Source organism: Eubalaena glacialis, chromosome 11, assembly GCF_028564815.1.
Source record: "Eubalaena glacialis isolate mEubGla1 chromosome 11, mEubGla1.1.hap2.+ XY, whole genome shotgun sequence".
NCBI lineage: Eukaryota > Metazoa > Chordata > Mammalia > Artiodactyla > Balaenidae > Eubalaena > Eubalaena glacialis.
The window spans coordinates 55,252,831-55,274,014 of record NC_083726.1 but is presented as its reverse complement, the minus strand read 5'-3'; the positions used below and the strand labels follow the sequence as shown (position 1 = coordinate 55,274,014).

Genomic DNA, 21,184 nt, shown 5'->3' with positions numbered 1-21,184 from the left:
TCAGATAAAATAGAATACTTTCATAACTGCCTCAATTCTATATGATCCTACATGAGTACCTTTATGGTCTTATTTCCACCTTGCTCATTCCACTTCAGCCACATTGGTGCACCGTTCTGTTCTAAAACATGCCAAATACATTCCCATCTCAGGGCCTTTGCATTACCCTTTTCAAAACTCAATAAAGGGGGCATTTCCATATGTGTTGGTATATATTATATTATGTATATAAATATGTATGTATTAATAGAAAAAAATGCCTGGAAGAAGAAGTATCAAAATGTTAACAGTGGTTATCTCTAGGTGGACATTTTATTTGTACTTGTATTTTCTGAATTTTTGCAATGAGCAAGATTTATTTCTTCAATCAGGAATGAAGTATTCATTTTTATAGAAAGACTAAAATGACCTCCCTTCCTTGGCTTCTTCCTCTGTCGTCCTTCCTACGTTATTTTCTGTTTCTTGATCTGGGTACTGCTTACACGGGGGTATCCACTATGGAAATTTATCATTATATACTGATGATTTGTGCATTTTTCCGTATACATTTACACTTCAATAAAAAACAAAAATTAATGCCGCCAAAAGAAAGCAGTACTTACAGTATATTTATATTTATTTAATGTAATTTTTTAAATGTTCTGGCTAGTTTGCATTAAATTTTGAAATACACTATAGTATTTACAACTTATTTAATGCCTTAATCAAACTGTCATTGACTATAAGACTATTAAAGAACATTAGCTGCTAAGTAGAACATAAACAGTGTTACTGGACTAAGTTTAATTACGTAGGATAGGTGTGGGTTTTTATATTTTTTAAGAGAACATGTATTTTTAGGTTTAGTATTTTACAAATAATGTTTTGTCCAAAATTAATCAAGTATTCTAAAATATAGAAGTATTTTATATTTCTTTATATGTCATAAAATATATTAAGTGTAATTTTCTTGAGTCTAAGTTAGGTAAGTTATTGACCAGAATTTGATAGATATAGTAGTATTTTCTAATATCTCTTTCTAATGTTTAAGTACTTTAAAAGATTCATCTAAATATGGTACCGAAACTTAATTACTCTCAAACATGTAGACACTCCTATATCTTATTTTACAGCAGATTAAGCTGCTCCAGTTTTTTTAAAAAAAGACTTCTTCCGTTCAGATAATTGGTTTAGAAATAAAGAAAATATATGGCTTTACCTTGGAAACAGGAAATTTTGACCAATTCAGACCTCTCTTCAAAGAAGGCACTTTTCTTTGTGTCCCTATATTCTATTTAATTTTAGTTAGCTATTTAAACTGTAAATTGTATTCAACTTAATATAAATTATTCTTAAATTGGTTATAACTTAAAATATTTTTTATCTGTGGCATCTCTGAATCATACTTTAATTTCTAACTCCAACATATCATTAGAAAATATATTGACTTTATAATGTGTAAAAAGTTAAAGTTCATCCTGTATAACATAAATTATATTTTAGTGTTATATGATTGAACTCTTACCTTTTGAGGTCTTAATTTCCCAAAGTAATCATCTGAGTTATAATTACCATTTTGTTCCTAAAAAGTATACCTGGTCTTAAAATTTTTCTTTATTGTTTTTATGTATTTCCTACATATTTGTTCATCTATTCTTGCTATTATATCAGTAATTTAAATTTAGGATTTTTATGCTAGTGAGCACTTAACTCTCTGTGGTATATTTTTAAATATTTACGTATCTTTCCTCCTTAAATCTAGATACAATTGAAAAGGAAATAAGAAAAATCTTCAATATTCCAGATGAAAAGGAGACCAGATTGTGGAACAAATACATGAGTAATACATTTGAACCACTGAATAAACCAGACAGCACCATTCAGGATGCTGGTTTATACCAAGGACAGGTATTTTTTAGCAATACTGTTTATTTTAAGCATACTATACATGAAGTTTTTGGGAGTCACAAACTTTATGGCTATCCTGACAATCTATAATGGGTTCTACTGTTTCTGGTTTCCTCTTTCTAACTCATCTCTTCTCTATCCCTGCTGGTCACTAATTATAACTTCTGCTTCTCTCCTTGAGCTTGAGAATAACCTACTTTTTAAAAAGAAGTTATTTTCCATTGAAAAATAGCTAATATAATAAGGGGTCAGCAAACTTTTTGTAAAGGATCAAATAATAAATATTTTTGGCTCAGCGGTCTGTAAGGTCTCTGTCACGACTACAACTTTGCCATTGTAGTAGCAAGAAAGTAGCCATAAACAATATGTAAAAAATGGATATGGCTATGTTCCAACAAACTTTATGTTCCAAAGCAGTCAGTGAGCTAAGTGAACTTAGTTTGCCAACCCCTGCTAGAAGGTATCAACCCCCAATTTGGTCTTTCTTTATGACAGAATCCAAAGAAATGAATGTGTTGAGAAATGAAGGCTTTTAGACACAATCAGCAAGTTCTACTGATTCCACCTTCTAAATATCTCTTTAATTAATCTTTGTATCCCATTCTCACCCCTTATCTTTCCATAATCTCTTAACAAATCCCTCTGCTTCCAGTCTTTTGCATGTTCGTTCTCAGTCTTCCGTATTTCTGTCAGAATACTCTTTCTAAAATGTAAACCTTATTATTTCCTTTTCATAAACCTTTCCTGGCTCCTTAACAATTGTAGAATAAAGTCCAGGCACCTTAACGCAGCATGCAAGTCATGGTTTATCCATTTGCCTAGTCTTCCAGCATCTTTCGATTATCCTTGCCTTTGGATTTACACGCTAATAATACCAAACTGAACTACTTACGGTTCCCTAAGCCTGCTATGCTTTTCCATACTCCTGTGCTTTCGTATATGTTGTTCCATCTGCCTGTTGTACCATTCTCCCCAGTCCCTGCATTCATCCAGGAAAAGTCCTTTTAAACATCCAAATATTGAAATTAAACATCCCATCCTTTCATATAATCTAACCAGATCAGATTATTCATCCTTCAAATTCCAATTCAAAATTTGTCACATCATTTCTTGAGCCTTTCCTGATCTATTTATCTCAGTATCTAGTTGAGGTATAGGATTTGTTTTTCTTTGGAGAAGAAATTTCTCCCTTAACTTCCATAGTGATTTACATATATGTCTTGTATCATTCATTAAGTTATTTATATATTAAGCTCCCCAACTAGACTGTGAGGTCCTTTTTTTAGTTGGACTTTGTGTCCTATTTATTTTTATTTTAGTACCTAACCCAGAGCCTGCCGCTCCAGTATATGGAAGTTTTTTGTTTTGTTTTGTTCTGTTTTATTTAAAATTGATACTGATATATGATGTAAGTTATTAAAAAAAATCAGAGGAACAGAAGGAAATTAATTTTTTAGCAAATGCCTACTATATATCAAGTATTGTACTCGGCTATAAAACAGTGATTTTCAGACTTATTTTAGCCATTATATTCTTACGTGAAATCTTATGAAATCTAATATGTATTACAATTAAAAGGAGTTACCCAGTTGAAGCTGAGTGTGAGACATTTGGAATTCTACTGGTTAGTCAACACTCCCCTCCTTAGCCAGCCAACTTCCTCTTTCTGTCTTCCAAATAGGCATACACTTCTCTCCTTGGTTACCATCCATCAGGCCTTGAGGTAGCTCCAGGAGTACAATTTAAAATATATAGGATTATTTCTTTAAATCTTTCAGTAATTGATTCTGAGTAATGGCTATTATTCTACTCATCATGTACATTAGAAAACCAAGGCTTAGAGAATTTAATTTGTTATTCTTGATAGGAATGCATTGATCAGAATGAAGAAGACAGAATAAATTATTTTAATGAGAAGATTAAATATCTTATTAAATATATTATTCTTATAAAATATCTTTAGGGACATTTGATCTTTTGAAATAGGAACGGTTCAAAGAACATGGATTAAATTTTCTAGGTTTTGTACCAGTTATTTTCTGACTGATGATAAATGAACTAAACACTATCTTAGACTTAAAAGAAGTTTGTTTTTTTTTGTTCTTTTTGTTTTTTTACTGAAATCAAAAGTATCCTCATTAGAAAGTGAAACAGAGATACATTATTGAAGAGTTTATCTCCCAAAATGGGTGGTCTTTATCTCTCTCCCTTGTATGTGTGTGTTCAATTTAATTAAGTCTTAAAATCTTTTAAAAAATAATTTCATTTTGAGTTAAAGTTTTAACCATGAGCAAAATTTTATTCAGAAAATGATACATTTGAATAAACAAGTGAGTTTTAACTTAACATTTCTGGTGGCATTCAACATTAATATCTGTGACTGTAAAGACAAAAAGAATTTAAAGTACAAATACTGCTAGGAATTAAAGGTTACAGTTGAACTTTAAATATTTACTTGATTCTTCAGCTTTAAGACCTTCCTTTAAAAAACAAGCCATAAACAGTGATACTAAATGCATAACTTTGAAATTTTCTATAGGTAAAATCTTTTGTTTTATAACTGGTTCAAGTCCTCCTAGAGACAAAGTTTGTATGTATGTATATATGTTTTTTTATATAGTATAGTTTCTATGTAGATGTCTGTAGAATTATAAGTTGTAGCAAAGGAAAACCTTTCTTCAGAAGTTAAAAACTACTCACTAAATTCAATTTTATAAATATGTAAATATATATCAGAATGATGCCAGTTGAGCATAATGGTTAATTGTCTGTGGTAGGTAAGGAGAGAAATATGATCAGGGAGGGATCAGGATGGGAGGTATACAGTGCACTTATTCATTATATGTTACATATACTTCATGTGTGTGTGTTTTTTTGTTTGTTTTTTTGGCCGCACCATGTGGCATGCGGGAATCTTCGTTCCCTGACCAGGAATTGAACCCGTGCCTCCTGCACTGGGGGTGCAGAGTCTTAACCACTGGACCACCAGGGACGTCCCTCATGTGTGTTTTTTGAATGTAGGAAATAACTGTTTTTCTTTTAAAAGACAACTTTAGTATTTTAGTTAGCATACTCTTTCAACAGCAAGATTCCATGAGTTTTTTAAATCGCTATTTCATTGTTATATGTGTTCTGAATCAGGCTTACATTTTACATGGTTAAGATCCAAATGCCAGCTTATGAATTGCCTGAAACATATAGTCCACAAAAGTGTATTACTAAGAGTATACAGAACAGGTTACAAAATTGCAATTTTAAGAAACAAGAGTTAATGAAACTTAATATGTAGAATATATGCAAATTTTTAATGCCTTGAATTTACTTCAAGGCGTGTTTTCTATATTATAGTTTTCCTGTGGAAATTTAGATGTTAACTTGTTGAGACGATCACATATTTCTTTTGTTAATTTAATTATTTTGGTTAGTTTTTCTTCTTTGCACAGACTTGCCCCTAGTAAAAACTAGAAGAAAGCCTTCTTTTTTAGACTGAAACATATGAAAAAAGATTCTGGGATGTTTTAAAATAAAGTATAGCTCACCTTAGCCTGTACTTTTCATTTATTAGAGGTGTTTTTTGTCTACCCTGACCATGCTGCAGTAGGGAACTTCAGTCTGATTCTCACACACGTGGCTCTATCGTTTATATATTAAAAGATTTTATAATTTTGTAATGTAAGTAAAGACAAATTTCAAAGCCCCAAACAAATTATGTGTAATTATGTATACTCTGTAATTTGGGATTATCTTTGCCACTGTTCCTCAGTATTTGCATAATAATAGCTGACTGAGATCATACATCAGTATGTTTAACAACAACTATAACCATTTATTCAGCATCTGTTTTTTGCACAGTACTTTTACAAGCTACAAATAGAAAAGAAATAGAAAATGTGCCCTAAACTCAAGGAACTTATATTGCATCTAGTTTTTTATACTTAAAGTCATAGAACCAATGATTTTCCTTGTAGTGTTTTACCTTCTATCTTTCTGACCGTCATTGCTGACTTCTTATATTTAAGGTCTCTTTATCTCCCTTGACCAGCTTTGGAATCAAAATGCAGATACCTCTTCACCTTGTCTACTGTGTCCTTTAAGTCATCGCAGAGTTACTTTAGTTTCTTAGCATATACAGCTAATCTTCTAAAGCTATTTTAACTTCAGGGTTAAGGAAAAACACTCTTTTATTGTGTCTTATTTGCAGGTGTTAGTGATAGAACAGAAGAATGAAGACGGAACATGGCCAAGGGGTCCTTCTACTCCTAAGTAAGTGCTCCCACTTTTTATGGCTCAATGCATGATTTTGAAGCTTTGATTTCAGATAATAAAATCCAGAATGATAGAAGAACCTAATTGTATATTGCAAATATATATAACTTCTTTATATTTTAATATTTTATTCTCGTATAGAAGTTATCTAAGTTTGCACTTAAATGAATATGCTGTAATTTAAAAGCCTTCCAATTCTAATCTCTTTTAGAATAAGGTACAGTATAAATACATTATAAATGTAATGGTGCATTGTCTAATACAATCAAATCACTATTAAACATTTTGTTTAATATTTTTCAAGCATTTTGCGGTATTTTTAAAAGTGTCTGTTAAAAGAATGCTCTTTATCAAAATGAATCTGATGTGAAAGCAACAGATATTTTAAATCTAATCGTGAAAGCAATATTTTATTTATTTAGATACATGTGTTAGAATATAACAGCACAAGTAGAGATAAAGGAGTATAAGAATTGCTTTTGATGGTAAATGAGTGATTAGAAACCTTTTAAACTTTTTTTTAAGTGTGGTAAGAAAACATAACTTGATATCTGCCCTCTTAACAAAGTTTTAGATGTGTGCACTTACAGTATTGTTAACTGTAGGCACATTGTTGTACAGCAAATCTCTAGAATTTATTCATCTTGTATAACAAACTTTATTCCTGTTGAAGAGTAATTCCTCATTTCTCCCTTCCCCCAGCCCCTGGGAACCACCATTCTACTCTCTGTTTCTATGAGTTTGACTAGTTTACATAGCCTCATATAAGTGGAATCATACAGTATTTGTCTGTGATTGGCTTACTTTACCAAGCATACTGTCCCTTAGGTTCATCAATGTTATCACATGTGGCATGATTTCCTTGGTTTTTTAAGGCTGAATAAAATTCCATTGTATGTATGTACCATATTTTCTTTATCCATTTATCTGTCAATAGACATTTAGGTTGTTTTCATTATCTGGGCTACTGTAAATTATACTGCAGTGAACTTGGGAGTGCAGATGTCTCTTCAAGATACTAATTTCATTTCCTTTGGATATATACCCAGAAATGAGATTTCTGAATCATGTGCTAGTTCTATTTCTAATTTTTTGAGGAACTTCCATACTGTTTTTCATAGCAGCTGCACCATCTTACATTTCCACCGACAGTATGCAAGGGTTCCAATTTCCCCACATTCTTGCTAGTACTTGTTATCTTTTGTTCTTTTGATAATAGGCATCCTAACAGGTGTGAGGTGGTATCTCATTGTGGTTTGATTTGCATTCCCCAGTGACTTCTGATGTTGAACATCTTTTTAATATACCTATTACCTGTCTGTATGCCTTCTTTGGAGAAGTGTCTATTCAAAGAAGTCTCAGGCCCATTTTTTAATCTGGTTATTTGGGGGTTTTGCTGTTGAATTGTAATGAGTTTCTTATATATTTGGATATTAACCCCTTACCAGATATGTGGTTTAAAGATTTAAAAATAAGACCTGATACGGGGAGGGGGAAGGGTAAGCTGGGACAAAGTGAGAGAGTGGTATGGACATATATACACTACCAAACGTAAAATAGATAGCTAGTGGGAAGCAGCCGCATAGCACAGGGAGATCAACTCGGTGCTTTGTGACCACCTACAGGAGTGGGGGGGGGGGTGGGATAGGGAGGGTGGGAGGGAGGGAGATGCAAGAGGGAAGAGATATGGGGACATATGTATATGTATAACTGATTCACCCTGTTATAAAGCAGAAACTAACGCACCATTGTAAAGCAATTATACTCCAATAAAGATGTTAAAAAAAAAAACAAAACCTGAATCTGTACATCTAGAAGAAATCTTAGGGGAAAAGCTTCATGACATTGGTCTAGGCAGTGATTTCATGAATATGACACCAAAAGCACAAGGAACAAAAGCAATTATAGACAAAAGGGACTACATCAGACTAAAAAGTTTCCGCACAGTAAAGGAAGCAAATCAACAGAGTGAAAAGGCAACATGCCGAATGGGAGGAAATATTTTTAAGGGTTTTAGGATTATCAGAAACACTTAGGGCTAGTTGTATTTCAATATTTGGACTTTCTAAACCTCTGAGAAGTAATATGGTACATGTGCCACCTAATATTTTACTATTTTTGTAGAGTCCAGGGGGACTCTTATAGTTAAGCACATTAATATTCAGTAAGTATCCACACTAAGTAAGATAAAGAAGGAGTGTAAATAGCATCATTTCAGTTCAGGTTAGATTGCCCTGAAGTGAATTATGAAAAATTTTTTAAGTTTTCAGAGCTTTTGGAATTTCAAATTTTCTGATAAGAGATTGTGAATTTGTGTTTTGAAATCCTTAAAATAATGATTCTTAAATAAATAAATAAATAATTTAGTAATTGCTAACCTAGCTAATAAACTAAATTGCCAAGTGATAGTTTATTAGAATACAAAAAAAATTTTTAATCAGTATCTAGTGTATGAAAAGACACTCAAAAAACTAAGAATAAAAGGGAATTCTCCTAACTTGTTAAAGCCTATAAACCCAAAATCTGTAGCAAACATTTAATTGAGAAATTTTGAACACAAACCAAATAAGATTAGCATTTTAAAAAGAAATAAAATTCACTATTTGCATATGATGCAATCTACATAAAATCCAAAAACAATCAGCAGACTACTAGAACTAAGAGAATTCAGCAACATTATCTAATACAAGATTAATTTGTAAAAATTAATAGGTGTTTTCCATACCCATAGGTAAGCATTCTTTTTTATGAAGAACCAGATAAGTATTTTTAGCTTTATGGGCCATAGGTTCTCTGACTCAACTGTAACTACTGATATAGCAGTAGGCATTGTGTAAACAAATGCGTGTGGCTGCATTCCAGTAAAACTTTATTTAAAAACACATGGATTTGTCTTGTGAGCCATAGATTCCTGACCCTGCTATATAACATTAGTAACCCACTTAGAAAATAGCATAACAAAAAATAACTTAATTAGGAATGCATAAAACCTTCATGGAAAAAAATTCTAACTTCATTAAAGACAAAAGATTATCGTGTACTATATGGCTTAACCTAGCCTGTTTCCCTAATTTTATCATGTCAGTGCCTCCTATTCAAAATTCTATCCTGGGGCTTCCCTAGTGGTGCAGTGGTTAAGAATCTGCCTGCCAATGCAGGGGACACAGGTTCGAGCCCTGGTCCGGGAAGATCCCACATGCCACGGAGCAGCTAAGCCCGTGCACCACAACTACTGAGCCTGCGCTCTAGAGCCTGCGAGCCACAGCTACTTAGCCCGCGTGCCACACTACTGAAGCCCTCACGCCTAGAGCCTGTGCTCCGCAACAAGAGAAGCCACTGCAATGTGAAGCCTGCACACCGCAACGAAGAGTAGCCCCCGCTCGCCACAACTAGAGAAAGCCTGCACGCAGCAACGAAGACCCATATCAGCCGAAAAGAAATAAATAAAATAAATTTAAAAAAAAACAGAAACAAAAACAAAATTCTATCCTGACCTTTTTTTTTCTGTTTGTGTGTGTGAGAAACTTCAGAAACTCATTCTAAAATTAGCATATTCCAATAAAGATCCAGGATTAGCTAAGTCAGTTTTGACAAAGAGGAGGAAGGGAAGTGTTTACCTACTAGATAGTAAGAATTACTGCAAAGCTATGGTAATAAAAACACTATGGTGCTAACAAAAGAAAGGCAAATAGACTGGAATAAACTAGCGAGCTAAGAAAAACTCCTGTATGTATGGTAAGTGGCACTGCTAGGCAGTGAAAAACAGGTTGCTTAAAGCAGATAGGTGCTTAGATTTTATTAGGAGTACTAACTATTTGGAGAAAAGAAAGCAGAATCACTGCCTTACACACTACATACAAAGACTCCAGAAGGACTAAAGACTCAAATAAGAAATGTAAAGCTTTAAAGCTAATAAGATATTTTGGAGAATATCTGTGACTTAGGGATCACAGAACATAGTGTGAAAATTAATGTTTGATTGCATTAAATTAAGTATTTTTGTTAAAGGAACCATATACAAAGTTAAAAGTCAAATGTCGGTTTTAGAAAATCTAGAACCTACAAGAGAATAATACCTACAGTGTACAAAGAACTGCTGTGAATTAACAGAAACAAAGCAAACAAGCTTTTAAAAAATAAAAGATATAAATAGTTTAAAGAAGGGGAAGCCCAAGTGCTGACAGGTAGCTGAGGAGATATACAAACTCACTAGTAATCAGAAAAATTAAAGCATGAGATACAACCTAATAGCCATCAGAATGACAAAAACTTAAAAGGGTGCTAATAAAAAGTGTTTGGAGGGTTGTAGGAGAAGTCTTATGTACTGATGGTGGGAGTACAAACTAGTACCATGCTATATATCAGTGTTTAATTAAATCAGGAATGCTTAATCCCTCTGACTCATCACTCAGCGGAATTTTTCACACAGGTCCCTGAATATACAGTCTTTGTAGCTGCGTTGTTTGTGGTAGTGGGGATTTGAAGACAGCCTAGCTAAGTATCTATCTCTGGTAGAGTGAATAAGAAAAATGATGGTGATATACTGTGGAATGCCAGTGCAGCAGATAGAAGTAACAGTGGTGAGATCTTTAAAACTGGATAAACTTTAAAACATAGAGTTGAGAGAAAAAATAAAAACAAAACGAGATTTAACTCAGTACCATTTAGGTAAACTTAGAACATACTATGTAAAATTATAATATTCAAGAACATTGAGAAAACACCTGTAGTGGAGGAAAATAGTACAGATAAAAAACGTTTGAGGAATTAACATTTACTTTTATTTATGTGTATATAATTGAAGTAAGGATGCAAATTCTTTTTTTTGGGTAAATGACAGCTTTAAAAAAAAAGTAGAATTCTGTGTGCTCATTGAAGTTACATTACAAGCAGATGTAATTTAAACAAATTCAACTCCAGCCAAAGGCATGTAATTTTAAGTTCCTCAGGAAAGAAACCTCAGGTTATTAAGATACAGAACAGCCTGTTTTATATGCTTAGAATTGTCATCATATCTGTCAGGAGACAACCCCTCGTCCTCAACATGGTATGAAGATGCTAGTTCTAATAAACATCACTAACCTGGGGTCTGTCCAGTGCTCATACTGCTTAGCACGTAACTGTTTCCTACCTAGAGTGTCAAAAGCCAAGGAAAAATCATTAAAAGCTATAATATGGTGATATAAGGAAGAATCACCTGTTGAGTTTGTTAAAACACTGTTTCCTAAGCCCCATCCCCTGAATTTCTGATTCGGTAGATCTGGGTAGGGCTCATGAATTTGCATTTCTACTAAGCTCACAGGTGATTCTAATGCTGTTGGTCTAAGTATCACACTGAGAAATTCTGTAGATAACGTTTCTTAATATGTATTATGTGAACCCCCATAAGCAGCAGCTTCCAGAGTCCTCCCCCAGACCAGCAGAATATAAATCTTTATGAGGGGACTCAGGAATCTGAATTTTATGAACAAGAAAATATAAGAACACCACTACAGTAGGCATATGTTCACTAAGAGAAAGCATGTTAGTATCTAAGTGTCTGACTTTTCTATACCACTGAAAACAAAGAAATTAATTGTTCTGAAGGCTCTAAAATCATACTAGGCCCGTTTGTTTTTTGTTTTTTGTTTTTTGTTTTTTTGGCTGCGTTGGGTCTTCCCTGCGATGCGCAGGCTTCTCGTTGCGGAGCACGGGCTCTAGGCATGTGGGCTTCAGTAGTTGCAGCACGCGGGCTCAGTAGCTGTGGCTGGCAGGCTCTAGAGCTCAGGCTCAGTAGTTGTGGTGCACGGGCTTAGTTGCTTCGCGGCATGTGGGATCTTCCCTGACCAGGGCTCGAACCCGTGTCCTCTGCATTGGCAGGCGGATTTTTAACCACTGCACCACCAGGGAAGTCCTAGGCCCATTTTTATCAGAATGGAGACCATATAGCCTCATCTGAAGAAATGCTAAATATTAAAAAAAAAATGTTAGGCGTAAAATATAATTTTGTTTAAAACATGTCCTATTTATAAAATGTATATACCCTAAGACAACCCAAAATCTATATTAGAAACCTAAGAACCTACCTAAAAAATTTTCAGAAGTTTTCTATCTGGATTTTTCTGCTAGATATCAATTTATAATTTGAATTTTTCATCTTTATAGTCATGCTGTATTTTTAAAATATTAAAATGCTTAGTTTTTTCAGAACGTGCATTTCTAATCTAGTTCTTAAGCATCTCATTTCTTAAAACCTCTCAAAAACGTGATATTTTCTAATGATACCTTAGAAAAGCTTAAACCACTCTAACTTTTTTTCTATTCTGTTGAATTTGACTATTTTCCAAAGATGTTGGAATTGGGTGGATAGTCTGATTATTCAATTGGAGATGTGTGACTGGTTACATTTTGTATTTTTTTAATATTATTTTAAGGTAGAATAATTGTAGAATCCTGGGTGTTCCTGAAGAGAGGAGAAACGTAATCAATAGATTATCCCTTACTTTCCAGAAAATTTGTTTAATGTTAACACCTTATTCCTCAGTTAGAAGCAGTACAACTTTATTAATTGACTAAATTGTACTATGAATTTTTTTCTGTATGGTTTCATTTAGGTATAACTATCTTGAAGAATGCCTTTGAGATTACTAACATTATGGAAATAAAAAGGTCCAAATTTTGCTGTTTTCCTGAAATAAGTAAAAATTCTTGTTAGGGTAACATGAGAAGTTGATTTAATTCAGATGTTTTCATTAATTGCTCAAGAATATTGACAAGAGACATGTGATTAAAAATCTGGTGGAAAAAGATAAGGGTCATTGATAACTGAAGAGGCAGTTTTCATGAGCTAGAAAATATTCAGAGAAGAATCCAAAGTCAAGGTAAGGCATGAGAGGCTAAAAAAAAACTAGAAAACTAAGCCAGTAGTTCTTAACTCATATGTTGTTCCCCCTGCCGTCTGTGTTGTTCTGATTAACAGAATTCCAAATTGGTGACTGAAGCACTAAGTATAAACTTAATCTAGTGGCATATTAGTATTTTTACAGCGCTCTGTCCCTGAGTGCTCTGCTTGGAGAGAGGAAGCACTTTATAAATAAAACCATTGCATACTATTTTTCAGTTAGGGTAAATAATAAACATCTAGGTGACTCTGCAATATTCTGTTTTTGTTTTTTTTACACCAGCTGTTTTGCTATTGTACCTGTTTAAATACAGGTAGAAAAACTTAGCATATACTTCTTTAGAATTTTTTAAAGAGTTATTAAGCCCAATTTGCATATATAGTAATTGCATGGTTAACTGTATAAATGGATTCAGAAATGGTGGCTAGACCTATTAGATTGAAAATTCATATTAGTAAACTGTTGTCAGATAAAGTGTTTTCATTTTAACAATAAACTGTACAGAGACTCTTGAAGTATTTATAAGCATGATAGTCTCTGCTTATTTGAAACATTAATAGATTTGGTTATGACAGTTTTATTTTGGTACTAAAAGAACAGTGGTTATTATAGTTCACAGAAAGTGCATTCTCAAAGTTTCTATGAAAGTATACAAATTTGTTACTAGTTTTAACCTTGTTCAAATACTGGAAATGGGGGATTGAGTGATTTTGGATGTAGGGGTCGAGAGGATGGCTCAAGAGCCAGTTTTTCATTTCTTGTCATTCATGCATATTCATATATTTTAAATTAATAACATGTCTTCAATTTGAAATGCAACCTGTGAGCCATAAATCTAGGGTAACATTCTAAAACCTGCAATTTCTTGTCATTTTTAAAGACATTTTGAGTCTTTATAAATTTTCTTTCATGTTTCATCTCATTTTATCTTATTCTTATTATTGGTCTCATTAAGAAAAAGACATAGAACACGACATTGTAAATCAACTATACTCCAATAAAAATTTTTTGAAAAGAAAAAGTCATAGAATGACTTTTTCTGAGACTCTAAAGTTTGAGGTAATGGAACAGCCAAACAGAACTGCCTAGGATGAAGTTAAATATAGGGAGCCAAAGCTTGGAGAGTAATGAGAACTGCAGGTATGGAGTTACATTCCTAGAAGTGAGAAATATTAGGCATATGTGAATTATCTAATTAAAAATGTAAAGAACTGTATACTAAACCTTAAAGGGTATCCCTAAGTAATGATATAAAACAAAGATCAAATAGAAGGAATAATCGTGTAGTTTCAGGAAAACTTGGATTCTGTTTTGTCATAGAGGCCAAAGGAAAAAAGAGCTTCTAGAAGAAAGGGAATGGTAAGCAGTGCTAAATGATGCAGAAAATGGGGGGAGACAGAAGAGATTTGGTGTATTTGACAAATGGGGTCAGCATGATGAGAATGACAAATAGTAGGAAAAGAGGGGATAAATACCTAGTCAGAAAATGGAACACCTGGTATAGATCATTCATCATGTAATGTACTGAAAGAAGAAAGATAACTAAGGTGTACTTGGTTGGAAAGGCAGGATTCCTGGAGAGAAAAAGAAACTATATATAAATCTGTTTGTTATTTAAATATACACATCCTTTCCTGGGTGTTTGTCACCTAACGATGAAGGCAGCATAATGGTAGAATGAAGTTCTTGTGTACTGCTATTTACCGATAAACTGGTTTTTTCTGGTTATTTTATTTTGGTGGTCCAAACTCCAAATCTTTTTTGGAAAAGCTTGTGCTTGTACATAAATACACACTTCCCATAACTCTGTACTTTGAGGTTCCTCAATTTAATATTCATTAAGATCTTGAGTGTGTATGCAGATTTTCCTTTGAAATGCTGAAAATGCACATCGATTAAATAAATCTTTCCTTCATGTAAACACTGTTACCTACTTTCTTTTGTGGTAAGATAATGTATAACCTAGTACTATGTCTCCAAGTTTTACCAAAGAGAGCATGGTCACAGTCAAGCTTCTTAGTTAGTATTAGCTTCAATATTTAAAAGCCATATCCAAATTTAATTGAAATAAGACATTTACATAGTATATTTCATGCATAAATGAATGTAACTTAAGTATTCAGTTCTCATATAGATGCTTGATTCAGAGGTGCTCACAAATAATTATTGGTTACTTTATTTCTTCCTTTCTCCCCTGGTTCTAAAAAGGATTTGAGCAATTTACAGTAACACATGTAAGTCAAAGTTAACTATATGAATAGATACAAAAGTCAGGACAAATGGAAAATAAACGATTGTCATAGTAAGATGAAACCAGAGAAGTTAGCTGGTAGGGAGCAGTAAGGGCTTTTGCAGTTACTAAAATTAATCTGCATATGTATGAACTTATTTTGGATCCTGATTCAAACTACCCAGTTTTTGAGACAATTAGGGAAAAAATGTGAACATGAACTGACTATTAGATTGGGACAGACAGTAGTATCAAAAAAGATTTCTTACCTGCTAGGGATGCATACTGTAGTGTTTACAGGTGAAATTATAAATGTCTGGGATTTGCTTTAAAATTGTCCAGCAAAAACATGAAGGAATGTGGAGGCCAAGGGGATTATAAATAAACCAAGAGTGGTAGAATGTTAATAATTTTTGAAGCTGAATGACTAATATTGGGTACATGAGGACTTGTGTATGTTTGGAGATATCTGTAATAACACAGCAAAAATAAAAATGGGTTGCAGTTTTGGGGTTGAGATTGATAATGGCTAAAGAAAAGTAACTGTAATTTTATTTTTTTTTTAAGTGGAATGTTTTGTCAAATACCATATAGAGCAGTCAAAATGAGGAACAAAAATCAGGTTATGAGAAACACTTTATATATAAATTTCCTTAAATTGTCTTTTGTTTAAGTATTTAACAGCCTGCCTGACATAGAGGAAACACATAGCAAATGCTTGTTGAACTGAACTAATCTGCATCTCACAAGAGTAAAAGTGCTTAATTTTTCAAGAGATTTAAATTTCTCTTTTTCTCTAAGAACTTACCCTAGGATGATTGTTAGAAATGGGGAAAGTTTAAGGTCGGTCTTGTTTTTCTTAATAAGATAATTTTTGTTTTATAATGTTAAAATTTACAAATTCGGGTTGTTTTATATCAGGTTTGAAAATAACTATAAAAAGTTTTAAATAACTATTTTTGTTATGTCAGCATTCAGACTTAATTTCTCTATATTTTGATTGCTCAGTATGGTATTAGATTTCCATGTATGTAGACTATTTAGATAACTTACAAAGAATAAGCTGTATTTTTCTGTTCAAGTAAGAAGTTCAGCTTAGCCTTGAATTGCAGGCTTTTAGTTGAAACATTGGGAATAGGGAAATTAAAATACTGCATTCAGTTGTCAGGGATAAAGTTTAATTTTCTCTCTTCATGAAATCATTTCAGCTAAACTCATGTTTTACCTTCTTCTGTCTTGTTCAGAGACGATTCACTGCGTTATATTACACTTAGCCCAAACTAGCCAAAACTAGTTTAACACTAGATAAATGGCTTAATATCTAGTTTATGTATAATATTCTAAGCATTTTTTTCACTCATCTCTTCAGAAAGCTACTAGTGCGAAGTTGCTAATAAACAGTGTAATTTCCAAGTTATATCAAAGAAAGAGAGTTAAAGAGCTCAGGTTATAATCCACAGATTGACTAGTCAACCCCTACATTAACTCCACAAATGTTAGCTAGGTTGGGCTATGTGTAATCTCGGTCAGAAGTTGGAATCACAATAGATGAGTGATCTAACTATTAACCATAATGTCTGTAACAGGAGGTAAAAAGTGTTACCATACTTTCTGTTTAGCTGTGGATCACTACATCCATCCTGCTCTCTCTGATCTCCATGCTCTTTAAGAACAATCTCTCTACCAATAGTATTTATCTCAGTGTTTCCTAGACCTCGTTTTTCCTTCGTTATCTCCTCTCTCCTATACATATAAATGCCTAGCATGCTGCCACACGTATAGTAGACACTCAGTTAACACTAGTTCGTGCTTTTGTTTCTTTTCCAGTATCATCTTCCTTGCTAACCTGTAGATATAAACAAATCTCCCCCATCTTTTAAAACAAGACCATCAACTTCCTCTGAATACCATTTAGTTTTTCTTCTAATAGCCAACTTCTTTAAAAAGGCAGTGCTTACCATTCCTTACCACATATTCAGAATTTAACAAAGTCCTTATTTAACTTTTTTTAAACCTAGTTTATTTGACCTCTCTTTAATACTTCTTTTTGATAACTATCTTCTAAAGAAATTCTCTTATTTTGAATCCATGATACCACAGCTTTTCACGGCTACTTCCTTGGCACTATGCAGTTTTACCTACCATTGTTTTTGTACAGTGAAGGAGGTCAGATAGTAAATAACACATTTGTGTTTTTATGAAAATAGTTTTGATCATGGACAGGTACCCTGAAAGGATCTTGTATCCCCCTCAGTGTCCATGGACTGTACTTTGAGAACTGCTTCCTAAACCTCCAAGACATGTTGCCCTTGCCCATTCCACTGTCTTAGTCCCAGCCTTTATTACTTCTCACCTTTGTTGTTTTTATAGTCTCCTAAATGCTCTTCCAATCTTCAGTCTCTTTCTCTTCCTCGAGAGTTACCTTTCTAGGGGGCTTCCCTGGTGGCGCAGTTGTTGAGAATCTGCCTGCCAATGCAGGGGACACGGGTTCAAGCCCTGGTCTGGGAAGATCCCACATGCCGCGGAGCAACTAGGCCCGTGAGCCACAATTACTGAGCCTGCGGTGCTCCGCAACAAGAGAGGCCGCGATAGTGAGAGGCCCGCGCACCGCCATGAAGAGTGGCCCCCACTTGCCGCAATTAGAGAAAGCCCTCGCACAGAAATGAAGACCCAACACAGCCATAAATAAATAAATAAATCAACCAACCAACCAACCAACCAACAAACAAACCCAGCAAGGTCCTACTGTATAGCACAGGGAACTATAGTCAATATCCTATAATACACCATAATGGAAAAGAATCTGAAAAAGAATATATATATATATATATGAAAAAAAAAAAAAGAGTTACCTTTCTAGAATACAAATCTGATTACGTTGATACTCTTAAATTTCAACATGCCACAGCACAATTGGATAAAATCCAAATTCCTTCAGAGAACATAAAAAGGTTCTTCATTATCATACCTACCTTACTAACCTCTGTTCCTATCACTACACCCTACCCTTTCAGCCAATTCATTGGTAATTCCCTAAACACATCATGCTTTCTATAGCCCCACACATTTTCACATGCTATTGTTTCCACCTGGAGTACTCTCACTTTCCAGTTTCCACCTACCCCTCCAACTGTGCACATCGTTTTAAAATCACTTCATGTTACTACCCACAAAATTTGACTTTTTGTTATAATTTTAAAATTTGTTTTAGGACTTATACTGTTTTATAGTTATTTTGTTTGTATCATTTTCCCCTATTAGAGTATGAGCTGTTTGAGATCAGGAACTGTCTCTCTCTTTGTACTCCTAGTGCTTAACAAGGGCAAGGCATAATGTAATCATTTAATAAATGTTTGAGTGTTTTAATGAATTTCATAGAAAATTCTAATACTGTTCTGGGATAGAGTTGCTAATGAATAGTAAAAAGGCCACAGATGGCAAAAGGAAAAAGGAAAAAGGAAAAATATATATATATATATGCCTCAGCCATATATAATATGTAATAAATATAATACATATTATAAATAAAATGAAGTAATCTTTATTTTCATAATTTTTACTATAAGTAAAATTCAAGGGAATATTTCAGTTTCTGTATACCTGAAAAGTTGTAGTGAATTGAATTAAATTGTAGTCAGATGGATCACATTTTGAAAAATTAACCTCCTTAATTGATTATAAGTCAGTCTTGGTGTTTTTAGATTGTTTTCCTAAGTTAGCATTCTTAACGTGAAGGCAGAAAAATGCCAGAATACTTCTATATTAATATTAGTTCTATTAATATCCTAAAATTAGTACCTTAAAATATTAGTATATTAAAATTACCTTTTAAATTTGTTTTCTACATTGTTTTATATTAAAACTTGGTTGCTTGTATTTTTTGATTTCAGCTTAGTACAGTTAAATAAAATCTTGTAAGGGTCTTCCATCAGAAAGGCAGCTAAATAGAAGTCCCACTTAATGTAATCTACCTGTATACAACCTGCATCATCAACAACAAAAAAACTCTCCTTTAAAATGAAGAAAAAAATTTTACCAATATTTCATAATATATAAAACTTCAAAAGTTAAATAAAATTTTATGTGTAAGAAATTTTATTACCCACCACTTAATTTAGCAAAATCCAAATTACCTAAAAGCAAATTTTGTAGATTACACTTTCCTGCCCAATGACCATTTTGCTGTTCATTAGCACCTGAGTAGAGGAAATAAAATAATTTTTAAACAGTAATCACTTTGGGCCTCACTAATTTAGAATTTATGATGACTGAGATACTGGACTGAAAGTATTAGCCTCTTACAGCCCGTGGCCTAGACGTTGCCTAGTAAATTAAAATTGTATACAAAATTACAAGGGAAATTAAATCTTTTAGAGACTTTTAAGTACTACTTTAAAACAATCATTCCTATATAATGGATTTGTTTACTATAAATCATGCCTATAAAGCATATTTGTTGATTAAAAGCCATTAGTAATTTAGATTTCTCCAAAAACATTCTGAATTAGTGAGGTGTGTAATAGATAGTGAGATTTATATATGTTCAGTTTTTGCAGGGATAACCTTGGCCAAAAATTACTTCTCGGGATTATGTTTGGAATTCTCTTTGCTATTTCATCCCTCTTGCCTTACAGTTTTAAAAATTGGTAAAATCTATGATATCTGTGTCTGTGTTGTATATAATTGGAATGCCATAGTACCTACTGAGACACAGTGGATTTCTTTTACATGCTTCCTTTAAAAATTAATATTTTAATTCCATTGATTTAAGGAAATTATTGATTATAAAATGTTAATAATGGTTACCTGAACTCAGAACTGGGTGTATTGCATTAGTAGATTTATAAGAATAATATCAAGTTTTATATTTAATTTGGTAAATTTCCTTTGAAAATAGTTCCCTTATATACTATTATTTTTTATATGAACAAATACATTGGAAATTGAAAACCAAAGGGTATATGGTGATTTTGCTCATAAATCTGTTTTCCAGCATTCATTTACTACATACATTGTCATCTGTAGTTCTTTTCTTTATTTCATAATTAATTTCAAACTTCAGCATTTTTTATCTAATTTAACATTTTCATATTTTTAAAGGTCCCCAGGTGCATCCAATTTTTCAACTTTACCAAAGATCTCTCCTTCATCTCTATCAAATAATTATAACAACATCAACAACAGAAAGTAAGCACTGAATCTTAAAAACTCTTTGTTTAATTGATCGCCCTATTGTGGTTGCAAAAAATCTCTTGTATCTAAAATTTAGGATAAAAGTCTTAATGCATTAAAATTGATTTTCTTTTAAATCACTGGTCAGTTCTTCAAGGAGTAACTTCACAAGAAAGCAAACAGAGGTATAAACTTCTTGATTTAATATATATACTACAATAATTTACTAAAAGAGAAATAAAGCACTTTCAGAATTTCATATTCTAAACACTAATTATTGAAATATATATACAAGTCTGTTAGAATTCAAATTTTTAGGAACAGTATAAATTTCAGATGTCATTTTAGAACTAGACATGTAATCACAGACAATACATAGTGTTTTTTAAAAGTGTTTATCAGTGATTCTCAACTGGAAAACATACAAATTTTTATGTTTATCAAAAAGACAATTACTTTTTCTGAAAAAGTTTGGAGAAACAATTCCCTTGCTCCATCAGGAATAGTATTCAGAATCTTAGGATTTACAAAAATTACATGAAAATGTGTGCCATATTGCTATAAGAAAAAGGATTCAAAGTCACTTGGGATTCGCTATAACGTCTGACATGGATGTATTACCTTGAAAATTGGCATGGTTTTATATAAAAGGATAGAAAGAAAACCTTATTTATAATTAGTCCATTCAATTATGGGAAGAATTTTAATCCAGAGATGATTATTGTCCTTTTACTTCTTGGATACATAC

General features: G+C 32.8%; 1 protein-coding gene across 5 annotated transcripts in view; it reads left to right on the top strand.

Annotated features, from left to right (window-relative positions):
* Positions 1 to 21,184, top strand: part of USP15 (ubiquitin specific peptidase 15) — a 117,606-nt gene that overhangs the window by 42,990 nt on the left and 53,432 nt on the right. For 4 of the 5 annotated variants that reach the window (XR_009702642.1, XM_061206270.1, XM_061206273.1 and 1 more), the window contains exons 5-7: positions 1,742 to 1,887; positions 6,089 to 6,150; positions 20,365 to 20,451. Coding sequence is in view for 4 of the 5 variants with exons in the window: in XM_061206270.1 (XP_061062253.1) it covers positions 1,742 to 1,887; positions 6,089 to 6,150; positions 20,365 to 20,451 (295 nt within the window). In the remaining variant the exon portion in view is untranslated. The remainder of the gene's footprint in view (positions 1 to 1,741; positions 1,888 to 6,088; positions 6,151 to 20,364; positions 20,452 to 21,184) is intronic. The other variant, XM_061206271.1, reaches the window with a different exon arrangement.